Here is a 20,494-nt window from a genome sequence, read left to right on the forward strand (position 1 = left end):
ATTAAGACAACAGCTATAAACCTCTCTGCATTGGGGAGCTAATAGGGATGTGCATTCATTTCAAAAACATGATAAATAAGGGCAATTCATTTCACTCAGGGGCCCTGAATGAAACAAACCTTATTCATTGAAAGGAATGCTTCAGGGCAGGGCTGGTGCAAGGGTATTAGGCGCCTTAGGTGAACCTTCTGCCTTGTTCCCCAACCCCCTGGTCGAGACCTCAGCTCCACCCCAACCTCATTCACTCAAACACACTTAGGTTCCCTTGTCTCATTCACTCACACAAGCACCTTACACAGGCTACCTCCCTCTCTCGAACACCATTGCTCTCTCATACATACGTTGGCTGCGAGCATGATGGGTGCCATGCGTGGCCCGTTAAGTCTCTTTCTACTCCTCTCGGCCTTGACTGGGATGGGCTCCGCTCGCGACCACCCATGGCTGCTCTTTGCCGCCCCCTAATGGATGGCACCCTAGGCGACCACCTAGTTCGTCTGTTGGGACGTGCAGGCCCTGTTTGGGGGCCTCGCCTAGGGCATAGGCCGAGGCCCAAAGCAGGGGCTATGGCCTAGGCCTGAGCGTAATGCTGCAGTCTCAGCCAAGGCCCAGGCCGATGCTGGAGCCTCAGCCAAGACCCGAGCCTCCCCCCAGATCAATCTTTTATCTGATTCATCAGGACATCAAAATGGTGCCATCCGCTAAACGTGCCGAAATTTTCTACTCGTTTACAAAACTCACTTAATCGCCCACTCGAACCTTTTCTTACTATTGATAAGCTATTACTAGGCCTGGTAACTACCTCTGCATTAAAATTCAGTCCCCAGGAATTTGCAGTTACTACGGTAGTTGATAAATTATCTGGGTCTTTGGGTGCAAATCTTATTGGTACAATCTTTCCTTTTCATCAGCTGTTGGAGGTAAGTGAGATCAATTTCAGAAAGTGCGGAAGAGTGAGGAAGAATCGCCAATGTGTAAATTTAAAAATTCAGTTTGCCTATCAGAGCCTGGTCCATTTTTGATCATAGAGTTGATTGTTTGGACTATTTTCTAGACCTGGTCAATCTGTCTCCAAATGAAAGAAGAGTACCCAATAAGTTTAAGCAGGCATTAGTTTGGCCAGCTCTGAAGAAAGCAACCTGCCTCTTGCCTGTCTTTCTGGTTCCCAACCCAATTCTAATCTTGCCACGATTAGAAAAATGAGTCCTTTCCCAGCCTGAGACTTTTATTTATTTTAACAATGTGCTACACCCCAACAAGGTGGTTTCCAAGTAAAGCACAGCACGGGAACCCTTTTGCTCTTCATCGTAAGTTTTCTCCTTCGTGATTTTGCTGCTGGTAATACTCTTCCAGCAGTATTTTATAGATATTATGGCCTCGTATGATACGATCAATCACTCCGTTCTGCTGGAGCCACTGAGGACGTTAGGTACTTGTGGAGCTGTTTTAGGAATGTCCTCCATCTTATCCTGAGGACGGAGAGCAGCAGGTACGGTTCAATGATGAGCAATCAGTTCCTCAAGGGTCAGTACTCTCAGCAACTTTATTTCTCATATATTTAAAACCTCCCTGTTCTTGCTGGATCATCTGAAGATTGAATTTGCAATGGATGCAGACGACATGCAATTACATTTTCCAGTAAATGATACGTTTGTCTGACCCTTGCAGATTCTTGCATGTGGAACAATTTGGAGTAGATTTTAAAAGCAACGCGCACGGCCTACATGTGCGCGCGCTACCCGGCGCGTGGCCTACATGTGCGCGCGCTACCCGGCGCGTGGCCTACATGTGCGCGCGCTACCCGGCGCGCGGCCTACATGTGCGCGCACATGTACACCTGCTTTTATAACATGCGCGCATGTTATAAAATCCAGGGTCGGCGAGCGCAAGGGGGTGCACAATTGTGCACCTTGCATGCGCCAAGCCGTGCTGCCTTCCTCCGTTCCCTTCCCCCTAACCTGAACTTCCCACCCCTTCCCCCTTCCCCCTAACCTGAACTTCCCACCCCTTCCCCTAACCTTCCTCCCCAGCCCTGCTCTAAGCCCCCCGACCGCCCCTTTTGTAAAGCCCCGGGACTTACACGTGTCCTGGGGCTTTACGCGCATCGCCAGGCCTTTTAAAATAGGCCAGGCGCGCCTAGCCCTTTACTTTTAAACTTTGCTAAAACTGGAGCCCTTTTTCTTTCCTGCTGTCCTAATTTACCTTCTTGTACAAGAAATCATTCTTATGCATGGCTGGGAATCCGATTGCAATTCAAAGTAGTACGAGTACGAAATTTGAGAGGGGGGTGTCTAATTTCACTCGTCTTTCTTTTAAGCCATTGCGGGCCCGATCCTGTGGAACTCTCTCCAGGGACAAATCCGCTTAACCGCCAATACTAAAGAATTTAAGAAAGCTCTGAAAACTTCTCTCTATACTATTGCCTGTAATATTCAATAACTATTACCGCATACTCGCTGCAGAGATTGTTTTAATAATGTTTTTACTGTAAACGTGATTTATTTTATGATAGCTTAGTTTGTCTTTTAACTGTGAATGTCTTGCCGTAAACCGCTTAGACGGGCAGATCCCTGTCCTATTTGCGGTGTATAAAAACGTTTACATAAATAAATAAAATTCAGTCTTAAAGTCAGGATACTTGTCACGCCATTTGTTGGTGCTTATCAGGCCATCTTTGCTGGTCTTCCTTCCTCTCAGCTGAAAGTACATTGGTTGGTGCTGAGAGGCCACGCCTGGGAACACGCAGCGACTCCACGGATTCCAGTTCAACCACGCGTGCAATTTAAGCTCCTCCTTTTAGTTTCCATGGCTCAGTTACTTATCCCTTGTAATCCCAGCTGAGCTTCGGGCTCCCGGGTAAAGAGGTTATTACTGATCCAACGCCTTCTCCATGTTGGCACCCATTCCATGCAAGGCTTTACCCGATTTGTTTTACCTGATTTAGAAGATATTAAACTGTTGGAAGCCATGTTCTTTCAGAAAGTGCTCGTGATGGCTTAGGCTGGTAGTGGGTACTGGCCAGGCCCAGCCCTGCTTAGCTTCCAAGATGAGACAAGATCAGCACAATATAAGGACTAAGCCAATCATTTTAATTGTATTTTACATGTTTTTGTTCTCTGCCTAGCATGGGCATAACACATGATGTAAATAAATAAAGCGATACATGTGATTTGTGCCGAATAGTTTGAAACGATAGCTTTACCTGCAGACCAACGCTGCCTGGAGCTCCAGCCGGGCCTGGAGGGCCGGGATCACCCTGCGATTTGAAAAAAGAAAACAAAAAAACAAAAAAAACGTATTAGAGTGTAACTGGCATGAATGACAGAGGGCACGGCCACCCTCTTCCGGTCCGTGATGTGAACTCGGCAGCGCCCTGACACGCACGCAAGATCTTCCACAGAACGTGGGCGACCTCAGTGCGCAAGTCTCCATTTTAATCAGAACAGGCACAGCGCGGACAACGAGATGGCAAGCGAACCCATGGCGGCCTTGCCAGTGCATCTCAATCCCTTGTCCAGAGTGACCACGTCTGGAGGTGAAAGGACAGCAGAGTCTTCATACCCTAGTACTAGTGCATCAAGGGCATCCCATGCTGGGAACCACTTAACAAGCTGCTCGGGCACAGGGTGGGAGAAAATCCTTATTAAGTCGCATAGAAATACACAGCCACAGCTCTCTACATGGAGACAGTGTTAATACCCAGACACTAATGGCGCAGAGACCCTGAAATGCGAGATTTGACCGACTGCAACATGCGTCTCCATAAGGGGCGGATTGGCCTATCGGGGGATCCCCCGGTGGGCCGGTCGCTCTAGTCACGTGGTCTGCCGAGCGAGGCCGTGACAGAGCCGTGCTCGGCGGACCACGTGGTATCTCCTGGGCGGCGAATCCCCGGGCCGGTCGTCAGCGGGAATCCGCCCCTGGTCTCCATGGAACAGCAAGAATGATTATTGCATTCTTGTCTGCTATCAAAAATAAGTTCCAAGCATTTTCTTCCTCCTAACTCTGATGGTGAGGGGAGGGGAATCGCCCACTGTTCCCACTGTTCCCAGCATTCCCCCTCCCACCAAAAGCACTCAGCAACAAACCAGCAGAGAGCAGCGCCAGGAGCTGCAGCCATGGCAACCAGCGCCCGACCTGCGCACCTGTCATAACCGCGCCGAGGACCTCATTAACTCCTGCGGCGAGAGGAATGATAGCAGCATGCAGAGGTCCCTGCAGTAAAGTAGCTGCGGGTGATGTGCTCTCACCACAGGCAGAGCTGGGAGGAGGGGAGAGTCTGGGAGCCGCGGGGGATGTGCTCTCACCACAGGCAGAGCTGGGAGGAGGGGAGAGTCCGGGAGCCGCGGGGGATGTGCTCTCACCACAGGCAGAGCTGGGAGGAGGGGGAGAGTCTGGGAGCCGCGGGGGATGTGCTCTCACCACAGGCAGAGCTGGGAGGAGGGGGAGAGTCTGGGAGCCGCGGGGGATGTGCTCTCACCACAGGCAGAGCTGGGAGGAGGGGAGGAGGGGAGAGTCTGGGAGCCGCGGGTGATGTGCTCTCACCACAGGCAGAGCTGGGAGGAGGGGGAGAGTCTGGGAGCCGCGGGGGATGTGCTCTCACCACAGGCAGAGCTGGGAGGAGGGGAGAGTCCGGGAGCCGCGGGGGATGTGCTCTCACCACAGGCAGAGCTGGGAGGAGGGGAGGAGGGGAGAGTCTGGGAGCCGCGGGTGATGTGCTCTCACCACAGGCAGAGCTGGGAGGAGGGGGAGAGTCTGGGAGCCGCGGGGGATGTGCTCTCACCACAGGCAGAGCTGGGAGGAGGGGAGAGTCTGGGAGCCGCGGGTGATGTGCTCTCACCACAGGCAGAGCTGGGAGGAGGGGGAGAGTCTGGGAGCCGCGGGGGATGTGCTCTCACCACAGGCAGAGCTGGGAGGAGGGGAGAGTCCGGGAGCCGCGGGTGATGTGCTCTCACCACAGGCAGAGCTGGGAGGAGGGGGAGAGTCTGGGAGCCGCGGGTGATGTGCTCTCACCACAGGCAGAGCTGGGAGGAGGGGGAGAGTCTGGGAGCCGCGGGTGATGTGCTCTCACCACAGGCAGAGCTGGGAGGAGGGGGAGAGTCTGGGAGCCGCGGGGGATGTGCTCTCACCACAGGCAGAGCTGGGAGGAGGGGAGGAGGGGAGAGTCTGGGAGCCGCGGGTGATGTGCTCTCACCACAGGCAGAGCTGGGAGGAGGGGGAGAGTCTGGGAACCGCGGGGGATGTGCTCTCACCACAGGCAGAGCTGGGAGGAGGGGAGAGTCCGGGAGCCGCGGGGGATGTGCTCTCACCACAGGCAGAGCTGGGAGGAGGGGGAGAGTCTGGGAGCCGCGGGGGATGTGCTCTCACCACAGGCAGAGCTGGGAGGAGGGGGAGAGTCTGGGAGCCGCGGGGGATGTGCTCTCACCACAGGCAGAGCTGGGAGGAGGGGGAGAGTCTGGGAGCCGCGGGGGATGTGCTCTCACCACAGGCAGAGCTGGGAGGAGGGGAGAGTCCGGGAGCCGCGGGTGATGTGCTCTCACCACAGGCAGAGCTGGGAGGAGGGGAGAGTCCGGGAGCCGCGGGTGATGTGCTCTCACCACAGGCAGAGCTGGGAGGAGGGGAGAGTCCGGGAGTCGCGGGGGATGTGCTCTCACCACAGGCAGAGCTGGGAGGAGGGGAGAGTCTGGGAGCCGCGGGGGATGTGCTCTCACCACAGGCAGAGCTGGGAGGAGGGGAGAGTCCGGGAGCCGCGGGGGATGTGCTCTCACCACAGGCAGAGCTGGGAGGAGGGGAGAGTCCGGGAGCCGCGGGGGATGTGCTCTCACCACAGGCAGAGCTGGGAGGAGGGGAGAGGCTGGGAGCCGCGGGGGATGTGCTCTCACCACAGGCAGAGCTGGGAGGAGGGGGAGAGTCTGGGAGCCGCGGGGGATGTGCTCTCACCACAGGCAGAGCTGGGAGGAGGGGGAGAGTCTGGGAGCCGCGGGGGATGTGCTCTCACCACAGGCAGAGCTGGGAGGAGGGGAGAGTCTGGGAGCCGCGGGGGATGTGCTCTCACCACAGGCAGAGCTGGGAGGAGGGGAGAGTCTGGGAGCCGCGGGGGATGTGCTCTCACCACAGGCAGAGCTGGGAGGAGGGGGAGAGTCTGGGAGCCGCGGGGGATGTGCTCTCACCACAGGCAGAGCTGGGAGGAGGGGAGAGTCCGGGAGCCGCGGGTGATGTGCTCTCACCACAGGCAGAGCTGGGAGGAGGGGAGAGTCCGGGAGCCGCGGGGGATGTGCTCTCACCACAGGCAGAGCTGGGAGGAGGGGAGAGTCTGGGAGCCGCGGGTGATGTGCTCTCACCACAGGCAGAGCTGGGAGGAGGGGGAGAGTCTGGGAGCCGCGGGTGATGTGCTCTCACCACAGGCAGAGCTGGGAGGAGGGGAGAGTCTGGGAGCCGCGGGTGATGTGCTCTCACCACAGGCAGAGCTGGGAGGAGGGGAGAGTCTGGGAGTCGCGGGGGATGTGCTCTCACCACAGGCAGAGCTGGGAGGAGGGGAGAGTCTGGGAGCCGCGGGGGATGTGCTCTCACCACAGGCAGAGCTGGGAGGAGGGGAGAGTCTGGGAGCCGCGGGGGATGTGCTCTCACCACAGGCAGAGCTGGGAGGAGGGGAGAGTCTGGGAGCCGCGGGTGATGTGCTCTCACCACAGGCAGAGCTGGGAGGAGGGGAGAGTCTGGGAGCCGCGGGGGATGTGCTCTCACCACAGGCAGAGCTGGGAGGAGGGGAGAGTCCGGGAGCCGCGGGGGATGTGCTCTCACCACAGGCAGAGCTGGGAGGAGGGGAGAGTCCGGGAGCCGCGGGGGATGTGCTCTCACCACAGGCAGAGCTGGGAGGAGGGGAGAGTCCGGGAGCCGCGGGTGATGTGCTCTCACCACAGGCAGAGCTGGGAGGAGGGGAGAGTCCGGGAGCCGCGGGTGATGTGCTCTCACCACAGGCAGAGCTGGGAGGAGGGGAGAGTCTGGGAGCTGCGGGTGATGTGCTCTCACCACAGGCAGAGCTGGGAGGAGGGGGAGAGTCTGGGAGCCGCGGGGGATGTGCTCTCACCACAGGCAGAGCTGGGAGGAGGGGAGAGTCCGGGAGCCGCGGGTGATGTGCTCTCACCACAGGCAGAGCTGGGAGGAGGGGAGAGTCTGGGAGCCGCGGGGGATGTGCTCTCACCACAGGCAGAGCTGGGAGGAGGGGAGAGTCTGGGAGCTGCGGGTACAAAACTCTCAGACCCAGCCAGGTGGAAATCCCTTTTAAAATGCAAAATGAGCTTTCCTCCTCCATCTTATAATGGTCTGAATCCATTTCCAATACACTGTAAGGAGGTTACACGAGGACATTAGTGTCTGTGCGTCGGGATAGAAGACGCAGCTGAGATTGGACAGGAGCCAGAGCTGGGGATGGGGCAAAGCAGAGGCACCAGATCTGGGACCCCTGATTTGTTCCCAGCGTGTAACGGAAGTTCAGGACGCAGATTGCACTGCATACAGCGGCGGGTGTCTCCCTCTCGCCTGCCCGAGCCATGCCCTACAGTGACCCTCTGGACAAGTCATCAGGAGCCTGCACCCTAGCTTACACCATAGACGTGCTCTGCTCTGCCCCTTCCAGGACTGCGGACGCGAGGCATTAGCCCCAGTCAGCCTGGAGCCAGTCCCAGAACGAGATGGAGAAGAAGGCAACGTGAAAAGGCCTTGCAGTGGCTGTGGGAGGCCGCAGTCGCTCCAGAAATGCATCTTCTGCATTCACATTGTGCAAGATGGAAAAGTAAAACCCTTACCTTCTGTCCAGTCTTCCCTTCTTCTCCTGCTTCTCCCTTGTAACCCAGATGACCCTAAAAACAGGAGATTCATTACGAGTTAAGAGTACCGCTACGTCCTGCTCCTTTAGCCCACCGTGGACAGCCCTGGTGACTGATAGCTCCGGATCTAGCAGCTCTTCTCTATAAAATCTCCACTTTCCTGTGCTGGACGAGGAGTTCTCCTGACCTCCAACTCCCCCCCAGGAAAATCACTTCAATGGCTCCCGAGCGTGAAAAATATGAAACCATCAACTTCAAACATTTTTAAAGATTTTTTTGGTCCTCATCTGGCTCAGAAAGATGCAGAAAGTTACATTTTGTGACCCCCTCCCAGTAGATCTTAACCCAGTGCAGCAACTTGGTAAACTCAAATGTTCACATTTTTGTATTTTTAAGAAATTAGGATTTGAAAGGAAAATTGGTTCTTACCTGCTAATTTTCGTTCCTGTAGTACTAAGGATCAGTCCAGACCGCTGGATTGTGTCTCCCTTCCAGCAGATGGAGTCAGAGAAAAAACTGAAAAGGCACCCCTCTTAACCTGGTGTGCCACCTGCGATCCTTCAGTATATACGATATCAGCAGAATAACCAATGAAAGGATAAAAATCCCTAAACATAACAACCAGTGGCTACAACAATACGCACGGTGAAATAAACAAACAGTACTGTCGCATAACCTATGAATAAGGAAGATTCCTTCCAATTCCTGTAAAGAATTCTGCCGAGGGAAAAAAAGAAAACATACGGAAAACGGACTCTCCAAAAACCAAGGGCAGGTGTCTGGACTAATCCTTGGTACTACAGGAACGAAAATTAGCAGGTAAGAACCAATTTTCCTTTCCCTGTAGGTACCAGGATCAGTCTAGACCACTGGGATGTACCCAAGCTGCCCTAATTGGGGTGGGATCTGGAGAGTCCCACGCGAAGAACACTGCTGCCAAAGCAGTCAACATCCGGATCAAGGACATCCACATGGTAATGCTTCGCAAAAGTATGCAACGATTTCCAAGTAGCTACTCTACAAATTTCCTGTGGCGAGACCGACTGGCTCTCCGCCCAAGAAGCCACTTGAGATCTGGTAGAATTCGCTTTCAAGCCTTCAGGAATTGCGCGGCCAGTGCAAAGATAAGTCGGGGAAATGGCCTCTTTCAACTACCTAGCCACCGAAGTTTTGGATGCCTTGTGACCCCTACTAGGGCCACTCCAGAAGACAAACAAATGATCCGATAACCGGAAGGCATTGGTCACCTCTAGATAGTGAAGGAGAACCCGCCGCATATCTAACTTATGCAGATCCCTATCCACCGAAGAAGCAGGATCCAAATTCGGAAAAGCCGGTAACTCTACCGTCTGATTCACATGAAACCCCGATACCACTTTGGGCAGAAAAGAGGGGACAGTCCATAGTGAAACTCCTGAATCCGAAATACGGAGATACGGATTCCGACACGACAAAGCTTGAAGTTCGGAAATCCGCCGCACTGAGGTAATGGCTACCAAGAAAACAGTCTTGAGAGTCAAGTCCTTCAACGTGGCCCACCTGAGGGGCTCAAATGGAAGCCCACATAAGCCCTGGAGAACTAAATTCAAGCTCCATGCAGGACAAACCTGTCGTACTGGAGGACACAAATGCTTGGCCACCTTTAAAAAACGGGACACATCTGGATGAGCTGCCAGCAAAACCTGCACCTGGAGAGAACTGCAAGCCAGACCTTTCTTCAGACCCTCCTGCGAAAAGGAGAGAATTTGCGCCACCGAAGCCAGACGCGGGGGCAATTTCAACCTGGGGCACCAAGAGTCGAAAACTCTCCAAACACGAATATAGGCCAACGACGTGGACGATTTCCATGCTTGCAAAAGGGTAGAAATAACAGAATCCGAATATCCTCTTCCTCAATTGCCTCCTCTCATAAGCCAGGCCGCTAGACAAAAGCGATCCACCCGATCGAAAAATACTGGACCTTGTCGAAGTAGATTCAGAAGATGGTTGAGACGCACCAGACCGTCGATCACCAAGGTGATCAGATCCGCAAACCACGGACTTCGGGGCCACTCTGGAGCTACAAGGATGACAGACCCCACGTGGTTTTCTATCTGACACAAGATCTTGGCCACTAGTGGCCAAGGCGGAAACACGTACAGCAGAACGTTGCGAGGCCACGGAAGGACAAGGGCATCCACTCCTTCCGACCCATGATCTCTCCGACGACTGAAGAACCGAGGCGCCTTTGCATTTGTCCGAGTCGCCATCAGATCGAGGTGTGGGACCCCCCAGCGACGAGTGAGAAGTTGGAAGGCTGCGTCGGACAATTCCCACTCACCGGGATCCAGATGCTGGCGGCTGAGAAAATCTGCCTGCACATTGTCCACCCCGGCTATATGCGAGGCCGCCAGCCGGATCAGATGGTGCTCCGCCCACACCATGAGCCACTCGGCCTCCCAGGCCACCAGTCGGCTTCTGGTTCCCCCCTGGCGGTTGATGTAGGCCACTGTCGTCGCATTGTCTGACAAGACTCGAACCGAACGCTGAGCTACCAGAGGGAGAAAGACGTGCAACGCCAGGAGCACCGCCCTGGTCTCCAATCGATTTATTGACCACATCGCCTGATAACTTGTCCAACAACCCTGAGTGGATTGTGACTGGCAAACTACCCCCTGACCAATGAGGCTGGCATCCGTCGTGACTATTACCCACTGCGGTTCTTCCAGGTCCATCCCCTGTAACAAGTGGGCTGGAATCAACCACCAACCGAGACTGGACCTGGCTGGTTCCATCAAGGGCAACGGCAGGTGGAACTCCTCTGATTTTGGATCCTAACGAGAAAGCAACACGCGCCATGGAACCAAGTACCTGCAAATAATCCCATACTATGGGAAGGGGTAAGGACAGGAGCTGACAGATTTCCGCCTCTAACTTGAGCATCCTCTCCTGAATGAGGAAGACTTTGCCGAACGAGGTATTGAAGCGTGCGCCCAAGAAGTTGAGGACCTGAGATGGTACCAACTGGCTCTTGGCAAAGTTGACCACCCAACCAAGAGACTGGAGCTGGAGTAGAACCTTGCTCACTGCCACCTGACAGAGGCTCTCCGACTTGGCCCGGATGAGCCAATCGTCTAGGTAGGGGTGAACCAAGATCCCCTCCCGCCATAGGGTTGCTGCTACTACCACCATCACCTTGGTGAAGACCCGAGGCGCTGTTTGGAACTGATAATACTCCCCCAGGACCATGAACCGGAGAAACCGCTGATGGCGCTCGCAGATTCCGATGTGAAGATACGCCTCGGTCAGGTCCAAAGAGGCCAAATATTCTCCCGAGTGGACGGCCGCAATGACCGAGCGGAGAGTCTCCATGCGAAAGCGGGGAACCCAAAGAGCTCGGTTGACTGTCTTGAGATCCAATATCGGACGGAAGGACCCCTCTTTCTTCGGGACTACAAAATAGATGGAGTACCTGCCGGACCTGCGCTCCTCTGGAGGAACTGGAACAATGGCCCCAGGGATTTCAACCGACTCAGGGTTTGCCAGACTACTTCTTGCTTGGTCCGAGACCCGGTGGGAGAAATCAGAAAGAGATCCTTTAATGGGCGGGCAAAATCCAACTCATAACCGTTTGTGATGATAATGAGGACCCACTGGTCCGATGTGATCTTGACCCACTCCTCAAGAAACAGGGAGAGGCGGCCGCCCACCACTGGAACCGGGGAGAGGGTTGGAACACCTTCATTGGGACGGCTTAACTCTGGCGGCTCCTTGATAGCCCCCATCCCGAAATGGCCTTCGATCACGAAAGGAAGTAGGTCAAGACTGAGATCTCTGAGTCTGTTGTCAGACGGGAAAGGCGGGTGGTTGAGCCTGCAGAATTTCTACGTTGTCCCCGAAAACCATAACGCGCCGCCCCAAAGGGCCTGGAAGACTTGGGCTTGTCTTCCAGCAACTTATACACCTTGTTCTCCCCAAGAGACTTAATAAGGATGTCCAGCTCCTCAACGAACAACAATTTTTCCTTAAAAGGAAGATTGCCCAACTGAGTTTTGGAAGAAACGTCCGCGGACCAGTTCCGGAGCCAAAGAAGTCGCCTAGCCGAGACTGCAGTGGCCATGTTGCACGAAGAAGCAAGTAACAGATCACATAATGCATCTGCCGTGTAAGCCACCGTGGACTCCTTCCTATTCGCCTGATCTGCTTCCTCCGGTGGTAATTCCTGTAAGGTGAGCATCTGCTGGACCCACCCGAGGGTCGCTTGCTGCATGAGGCTACTGCAGACCGCCGCCTGAACACACAGCGCTGACACCTCGAAGATGCGCTTGAAGAGGACCTCTAGTTGTCTATCCTGCAAGTCTTTAAGCGCCGTCGCTCCAGTGACAGAAAAGGTCATCCGCTTAGTGATCACGGTAACTGACGCGTCCACCTTGGGGATCCTGAGGATATCCAAGGCCTCCTCAGGCAACGGATAGAGCTTGTCCATCGCCCGTCCCACCCACAGGGTCGCGTCCGGAGTTTCCCATTCCCGAGTGACCAGCTGCTTAAGCATTGGGTGGAAGGGGAAAGTTTGGGGAAGGGCACGCAGCCCAGAGAGTACTGGCTTCCCCTTAACTGGCTCCGAGCTGGGGATTGGTGCTTCAACTTCCAGCTCCTCCAGAACATGGGGGATCAAAGGATCCAACTCCTCCCGCCGAAATAAGCGAGAAACCCGGGGGTCGTCCCCCTCTACTGGGGTGGACTCATCGACACCCCCGTCTAAATTTTGGCGTAGAGGATCCAGGAAAGATCCCAAAGGAGCAGGTTCCGGAGTCACATCAGGGACCGAAGGGGCATTCAGGGTCGTGGCACGTCTTGGGAGGAGGTTCTTCATCCTGCTGATGCACTTCCACCTCCAAAAAAGTTTTATGCATCAGTAAAATAAATTTAGAAGAAAATGTTGCCTGTTCCTTTAAGGGCTCCGATTGGGGAGGAGGGAGGGCAGAGTTCAATGAGGGGGCGGGTCCTGGATCGCGCGGCCGGACGGGACTCAAGCTGGGAGGAGAAAGCAGCGAATCCTCTCCCCCAGCAGGCAGGAAACGGACAAAATGGCAGTCGTTCCTGCGCGACGAAGCTGCACGCGATCGTGGGCGCTGTTCCGCGCCGCGCAGCAAAATCGCCCCGAAATCCTCCCAGGATGAGCCCTCCCCTCCAGGGAGGCAGCGGGTGCATACATCAACCTCCGAAAGGCGCAGCCCTGACTCCCCACGTGCCGTGCACGATAGCCCTCGCGGCAAACACTCACACAAGTTTGCTTTGAGAATACTCCGTAAAATCTCTGTGGGCACCCAGACTTTACCCCTGTGTGCACGGTTTGAAAACGATGCTTTTCATGTCTTACTTAAAATGTTTGTCTTCAGCCACTCAACTACTTATTTTGTAGTCACAATCAATAAGAATCAGGAGGGTGCACTGCTAAGGCACTGATGACAAACAGCACCAAAGCGCCACGATTCATAAAGCCTTCCAGAACTCATCTCTCACCTGTAAGTGCACGGTTTAGTGATTTGTTTGTTCTAATCACAATGACCAAATTGTTACGGCATTAGGGCAATTTCTCGAATCCCGGTTCTTCAATAACTCAAGACCTTCCTTACCTTAAAACCTGGCATTCCAGGGAGTCCTGGGGGGCCCGGAGGACAGATGGCTGGACACTGTGTAAGAGAGACAGATGCACACACAAAACATTTTATCTACCAGCGTGACCTTTTGTTCTTGCTCCCTTTCTAGCATCTGAGACCGCACCAAATCCGCCTTTCCAGCTCGTCATTAGAAAGCCGCGTGCAGTGCGTGAGGCCAAGGGTAAAAGGTAAAGCAGGCGGTGAGCAAACGTCAGCTCCGGCCTCTGGGGCTGACCCATGGCGAGCACCGCAGAGCACGGAGAATGCCGTCTCCTCCACAGCTCTTAACGGTTTTCTTTTGGGGTGCGCTGGGTGGCTGACGTCATTCATGAGGGACCTCGCGGTTTCTCCCCCACCAGAGCCACAGCTCTGCAGTTACCCTCCACGCCCCAGGTCCGAGGGCTCTCACTGCTCCTGCTGATACGACCCGTGGCATCTCCTGCCCCTGCATCCCTCTCTTCCTGATCTCCTGCCAGCTGACTCGGGGGGGGGGGGCCTTCCAAATCCTTCAAATTGGGGAGCAGGAAGCAGCTCTGGGAGCACCTGCCCATCTGCTTCTGATGTATGAAAACAAACAGGCCGATTATATAAAGCGCGCTCGGCCGTGCGAACTGCTTAACACAGGTTTGGCCGCGTGTTTTTGAGGGGTGTCTACTACCCCTTATTCTGTAAGGGGTTTAGCGCCTACAAAACACGCAGCCAAAGCCCCTGAAAACTAATAGCGCTCATCACATGCAAATAAATGTTATTGAGGCTATTAGTCAGTCACTCGGGATACCAAAAGTAAAATGTGCGGCCCATCCAGACATGGAATAGGCTTAGTGTTTGGGGACTTGCCAGTTTCTTATGGCCTGGATTGGCCACTGTTGGAAACAGGATGCTGGGCTTGATGGACCCTCGGTCTGACCCAGTATGGCAGGTTCTTATGTTCTTATATTAAGTCAGAGGAACCAAAAATGTAAAAAAAAAATTTTTTAAATGTGCCGGCTGCTCTGGTTAGAATGGGCGCTTTGTGTTGAGCGCCCGCTCTCCTGTCGCGCACACAGCCACCTCTTGGGCGCGCGATCCTGTATTTAAATGAGGGGTTGCGCTAAAAGGAGGCGCTAGGGACGATTACGCACCCCTAGCACCTCCTTGGCCCAGGAGAGAGGGCTCTGTCAGTGGGTTCAGGAAACCGATGCTGAATTTTACGAGCGTTGGTTTTCCGAACCCGCTGACAGCCATCGGTTAGGAAAAACGGACGCCGGTAAGATTGAGCATCCGTTTTCCTAACCGGAGGGGCCGGCACATTTTTTTATTTTTTATTTTTTACATTTTTGGTTCCTCTGACTTAATATCGCTAGGATGGGCCGCACATTTTACTTTTGGTATCCCGAGTGACTGACTAATAGCCTCAATAACATGTATGTGCATGTGATGAGCGCTATTAGTTTTCAGGGGCTTTAGCTGCGTGTTTTGGAGGCACACGGCTTGCACGAAACGGCAGCAGACCGATAAGATGCAGTGTAGCAGAGTCTTGTACGTGGACTGATGACAGCCACATTCTGATTGGCTGACACAGCTGCTTGTGCTGACTAGGGGATAATCTGTGAGAAATCACACGGAGATTTGTGGTTTCGTTTTGTGTCGTTTTGGATCCAAAACCACGCAGCAATAAATTTTAGCTTCATTTCTGCACTTTGGCGTGTACTACAATGCAGGAACAAAACAAAGGGAAAATATATAAAAGTCAACAGGGTGAGCATGCACACCCCGAACGCTGCAATGCTCATGAGGGTTACATCGCAGCCTTCTATCAAGGAACAACAAAATCAAGGAATCGTGCAGAGGTGATCACTGTGATTACGGCACGAAGACAGGGCTGGACTGCCAACCTCCCACCCAGCGCAAACTGCAACAGCTGGTTGAGGAGTTCTCAGGACGTGAGCCCGAGTCAGCCATACCTGGAGATCCCCGCTGCCATCAGGAAGGACGCCTGGTAGGCCCTGGTGAGAAAAGAAATTATTTTCACCTGAAGTGTACCACGAGAATAGGACCGCGCAAGCACTTCCACGTTCCCACACTGCCACAACAAAGAGGAAATACAATGGATATGGACGAGATATCCGAACCGGAGCAGGGCGACAGCTTATATCCAAGGTCTTACCGAGCACCAGTCTGACATCTAACGGAAGAGACAGGCGCTTGGTTGATGATATCACGGCTCTTATTTCATGCACTCAAAGCAGGATGGTAGTCCTCACAAATGGGTGACATCGAGGATGCTTTCCTGGGCCTGCGCGCTTCAGTGATGTAACTTTTATTGTCATTTTGAAAATGAACACACAATTTCATACCTGTTCAAAGAGAGCAACGTGCCAAACCGAGTGACGATTACCCCAAATATAACACCACTTTCCAGTCCCTCACTGAGAGGCACGCAAGGTTCTTGGAGAAAGATACAGGGCTCCCTCAAGGCTTCTGGCAGGTTTTATGTCCATAAAATTGTGGAAAACAAGTACAAAAATAAAAAGGGGAAATTGAATCGACTCACCAAAATCAGTTTCTTTAAAAACTGAGGGCAGCAAAAGACAAGAATGAGACTGATAGTCAAAGGCTTTCTGTGGGTAACTTTTGGAGTTAGCTGGACAACAGCCGAGATTTGACTATTCCCCTCCCCCCCAAGCCCATTAATTTTATGCTCAAAACTCACAGTGTGCATAAAATGAATCCGGAGAAAGAGATGGCTGCACTGGAGACATTGCAGGGGGGACGAGGCTACACTTTATCCAGTGCTCGCAGGTACAGGGCGCTGTCTCGCTGAATCTGCAGGCATAAGCCTGGTGCCTGACCTAAGGTTATCCAGCTACAGTTATGCACGCAACGTTTTCCAGGTATATTCAGTGGCACCCGTACCCGAGCAAGTCCCGCCGAATATCCAGATAAAGTTACATGGAGAACGTCACCGGGATATCCTACCTGCTCACTAGCTCTCTGAGTAATGCCTTCAATGACTTCAAAATGAGCTGCAAGAAATTGTGTTACCCGTGCCTCTCTCACCCTGATAAAAAGGGAGAATGCGCCATAGGGCTGTAAAATACTTGCAGGTTTTGGGGAATGCTTTAAAACGTGAAACCTGGCTGGGCCTCCTAGATTCTCTATTTCTTGCATCCTTAGCTTGGACGGCACCGGGAAAAGTAACTCATGCAAAGCTGCAGAGAAGGCAGACTTGTTAAATAAGTGATCCCGCTGCTTGATGATAACTAAGGTGGTGACAATCAGATAAAAATCGGCTGCACGTGAGCTGCATTTATTTCGGATGTTCAGTTCACAGCTCATTGCAGCATCCTGCTGGAATTCCCATCTCCCAACTTTGAAAAAGGCTTCAAAACATGTGCACACATTTTCTGCATCCAACCTGCATCAGCAAAACTGTCTGAAAAATTACCAGAGCTGGAGATAAGATCCTTTTTCATTGCCCGAGTTTCTGAGCTCAGCCTTCTCTCACCTCCTGTTCTAAAGGAAATGCAGGAGGCAGAGGAGGAAGAGAGGCTGTGGGTCCTGCAGGGATTTCAATCATTTACAAAAATATCATCATCATGTAGGTTGTTCCACTCATACTATCCCTCCCTTGGAGGGTCTTTGTTTGCTTTAAATGAACCTCCTCTAGTCTCTCTGAATGGAGCAGAATTTAATTAAATAATAGAGATGCAAAGGCATTTAAAACTCCATGGAAAACACAGACAACATTTCTGGTTTTGTTTCCCATCCAAAATGACTCTAAATGTAGAAACAAAAACGAAAAACACACACAAAAAAAAAAAGAACACAAAGCAAAAGCTTTTCCCTATTAATAAATAAACCACTGAACACTCTTTGGAATGTCCTGAATAAGACCCATAAGGAATATTATTATTATTCTGCTAGTTCTAGGGAAAACCGTTTACTGGAAGCCTCCCGTGGAGCCTCTTCCAACCTGAGAGAGAGTCTCCAGGGGACCCTCCCTGAATCTGGGAGTAAGGTTTCCAGGGAAGCCTCTTCCCTTCTGGGAGAAACGTCTCTTCTGACCAGGCGCCTGTAGGTTGTGCTACGTAAGAGACGCCGCCTGACTCTACACACGGCAGCAGAATTTCCCAGAAGCTATTTTAGTATCTGTCTCTCTCTCTCCAGCAGAGGCTGTGACTCTTTATCAGGGAAGGCTAGCGGCACGCCAACCCCGTGGTGTGTGCAGATACCCCGAGAACCTGCCAAGATCAGCACACTTCTGTGTCCCAGCACGAGGATCAGGCTGCAAACTTTGCACCGGGATGGCAGCTTCAGGTGTTCTTCACACTCACCAATGGAAAACATTTTACTTACTGGAGGTCCAGGAAGCCCAGGAGGCCCGGCTGGTCCCTATAAAAAAAGTAGAGAGACCATAAAATATCCCAGTTCTCTCTTAGGCATATACGAACAGATGTAGGGAAAGGAGGAAGCAGGGACAATAATTCTGAGGCTGCATTGTTCATTGAGACTGCTCGATGCTATAAATGGGCTGAAGGCCATTAAACCCTGCTTGTTTCAGGCCGGCGCAGAGGCTCAGGGGCCTGGATTTGCTTCCCAGCTCAATTCCTCTGCTCCCTGGGGCAGCTGAAGGCTGGGATGCTGCAGAGGCAGCGTTCACAGCCCCTGGGGGGGACGGGGGACACAGGGCTCTGGAAGGAGGCTGCTGCATGACCCCCCCCCCCCAGCTGAGGACCTTCACCTGCAAAGTCGCGAGGCTCATGGTGCTGTATCCCAAAAGAAGCCCGGAAGCCCAGAGGAGCAAGAGGAAAGCAGCAGAGCAAAGCTAAACGCCCTCAGCCCCATCTCAGAGACTGAGGCTGCACTCACGAGGATCGGTGCAGTTCCCCAGTGACCTGGAGCTCTTCACCTCCCACCTCACAATTCGTGACGCACGACAGAGGTGGAAGAATGTTCCAGAAACCACTGCATGGCAGCTGACAGCTACAAGTGAGTGCTCCTCACCGAAGGTCCTTGAATGCCGTTCCCGCCTGGAAGGCCACTGGCACCAGGAGGTCCCTGAGAGGACAAAAACAGAAGGTCAGGGTTTCTGCTCGCCACAGTGGAAAAGCTCTGAGCGAGGAGTTGTACAAAACAAACACACAACATTCACCTTTCATTTTAAAAAGAAATAGACTCTTCCCCCGCCCTGAAATTCCTTATTTCATTGATGCACTTGAGAAAGTCAATGAAAAAACCCCTAACATGCAAACGCCCCACCTCTTCTGCCCAGCGCACGCTTAACCCCTCCACAGAGGTCCCCGAAGGAGCAGGAGCGGCTCCCCCTCCCCCCTTCGCTCCTGCTCTCTTGACTCTCAGCTCAGAAATGGCTCCAGCTGGCTCCGAGGCCGGCACCGTTTTGTTGCACTGAGGCCAGCTGGCACCATTTTGAACCCGGAGTCGGCAGCCGGGGCAGCAGTGCCTGGGGATGGCTCCTGCACTTTCCTGCATCATTGGGGAGGCCTGCGACAGAGCTCAGCATGGTCCAGGGCCTATGGTGGGGAGGAGCCATTCTTGTGTCTGTGGGGTGGGGAGGGGAGGGAGAAGTTAGTTCAATGCTATTTCAGTTCAGTAAATGTTACAACTTTCCTTGAAAGCTGCCTCACAAGTGTAGAGTCCGCGCTGAAAATTTCACGCACACAATGCTGGGAGAATGCATGCAAGCCCCACACCCGTCCGGCGTGCATGCACACGATTTCACACATCAGGCAGTCAGCACGCCCCACTGAAAGTTATTCCCTAATGAAGAGAAACTGGAATAAACTAAAGAAGTGTTTTCAGCGCAATCCCAACTCTCTGCAGAGTCACCAGCACTTCCCAGGCGCAGAGTTTTCTGGGCCGCAGACATCGGGTCGTCCTAGCACTTCCTGACCTTTGGAAATCATTGATGCTACGGTTGACCCAAGCAGCTTTTCGTTACCTCAGGTTTCAGCTGCATTGTACAACGGCCCCCAGAAGGATGAACGTGGCGGCGTGCAAGAGTCAATAGCACCTTTTTATTGTGGCTGTCAGGTCACTCTCAAAATTCCTACTAGCGTCTCACCCAGTTGTGCTGGAATATGTGACTGAGCCATCCCCAGACACCTCGGGCTTGGCTTTCACTCAGGACCTAAAAGGTGCACAGGTTAAGTCGGATCCATGCATCCTTCCCTTAAAAGAGGCATTGGGATGAGGCTGCACGTTACTTCCCACACACGTGTTATGCTGTCCATGGAGCAAGCTGGGTTTGTGCACATGGTCGGCCAATTATTCAAGTCCATTTTCAAAGCACATAAGTTCACTTTGAAAATCCTCGGTAAAGACTGCACGTACAAGGTGCACACAGAATTTACTGCTATGCTGGCTCTTTGATAATTACCTTCCTTGGGTTTCGGGTCCCAGCTTCCGATGTGGAGAAGGGGAACATCATGGGATCCCCTTCGAAAGATACAGGGGTGCAGGGGAGACCAAGCGTGTGCCTCAATCAAAGGGCGCCTACTGCCTCCCAGCAGCCCTCTCTCCGACTCTGCTGCTCAACCAGTCAGCTGAGCATCAGCATCCCATCAAACCCATCTGCTTAAAAACACAAGGGCTCATGGGCTGGCAGCATTCAAGTCCCAACCCCTCTGATACATGAACAGTGCCCGCTGGCAAAGGTTTTCTGGAGAAGCTTAAAAGGCAGTAGAGTCCCTCTGTACCTGTGGCTTACATATTCTGCAAGGTCGTGTGTGCCAAGACAGTTACAGCCACTGCCCTCCCCCCAGGGACTGGACCTGGGAAGAGTTAGGGGCTCAGGATCTTCCCTGAGTCCAGGCCACTCCAGTGCCATGCAGAGATCAGCTACCAACCACCCCGGGTATCTGTCCATTCATTAAACGCATACACGGCCATCTGTTTACAACACTGATGTAGGTATAAAATGCCTACTTACTGGACGGCCTGGCGGTCCCCTTCCCTGCAAAACAAGAGAGAAAGAGAGATTACTTAGAGACCTAGCACAGCAAATTATCAACTCCCCTAAAGGGCACAGGTAGG

At 53.2% G+C, this 20,494-nt stretch overlaps 1 protein-coding gene across 2 annotated transcripts in view; it reads right to left on the reverse strand.

The window, feature by feature from the left end:
- The window catches only part of COL9A3 (collagen type IX alpha 3 chain), a 103,238-nt gene that overhangs the window by 61,490 nt on the left and 21,254 nt on the right, over positions 1-20,494 (reverse strand). For both annotated transcript variants that reach the window (XM_029611944.1, XM_029611943.1), the window contains 7 exons: positions 20,391-20,414; positions 18,446-18,499; positions 17,798-17,833; positions 15,403-15,444; positions 13,436-13,492; positions 7,800-7,853; positions 3,200-3,253 (listed from right to left, as the gene is read on the reverse strand). In XM_029611944.1, the coding sequence (XP_029467804.1) occupies positions 3,200-3,253; positions 7,800-7,853; positions 13,436-13,492; positions 15,403-15,444; positions 17,798-17,833; positions 18,446-18,499; positions 20,391-20,414 (321 nt within the window). The remainder of the gene's footprint in view (positions 1-3,199; positions 3,254-7,799; positions 7,854-13,435; positions 13,493-15,402; positions 15,445-17,797; positions 17,834-18,445; positions 18,500-20,390; positions 20,415-20,494) is intronic.

Source organism: Rhinatrema bivittatum, chromosome 8 (assembly GCF_901001135.1).
Source record: "Rhinatrema bivittatum chromosome 8, aRhiBiv1.1, whole genome shotgun sequence".
NCBI classification, from domain to species: Eukaryota; Metazoa; Chordata; class Amphibia; order Gymnophiona; family Rhinatrematidae; genus Rhinatrema; species Rhinatrema bivittatum.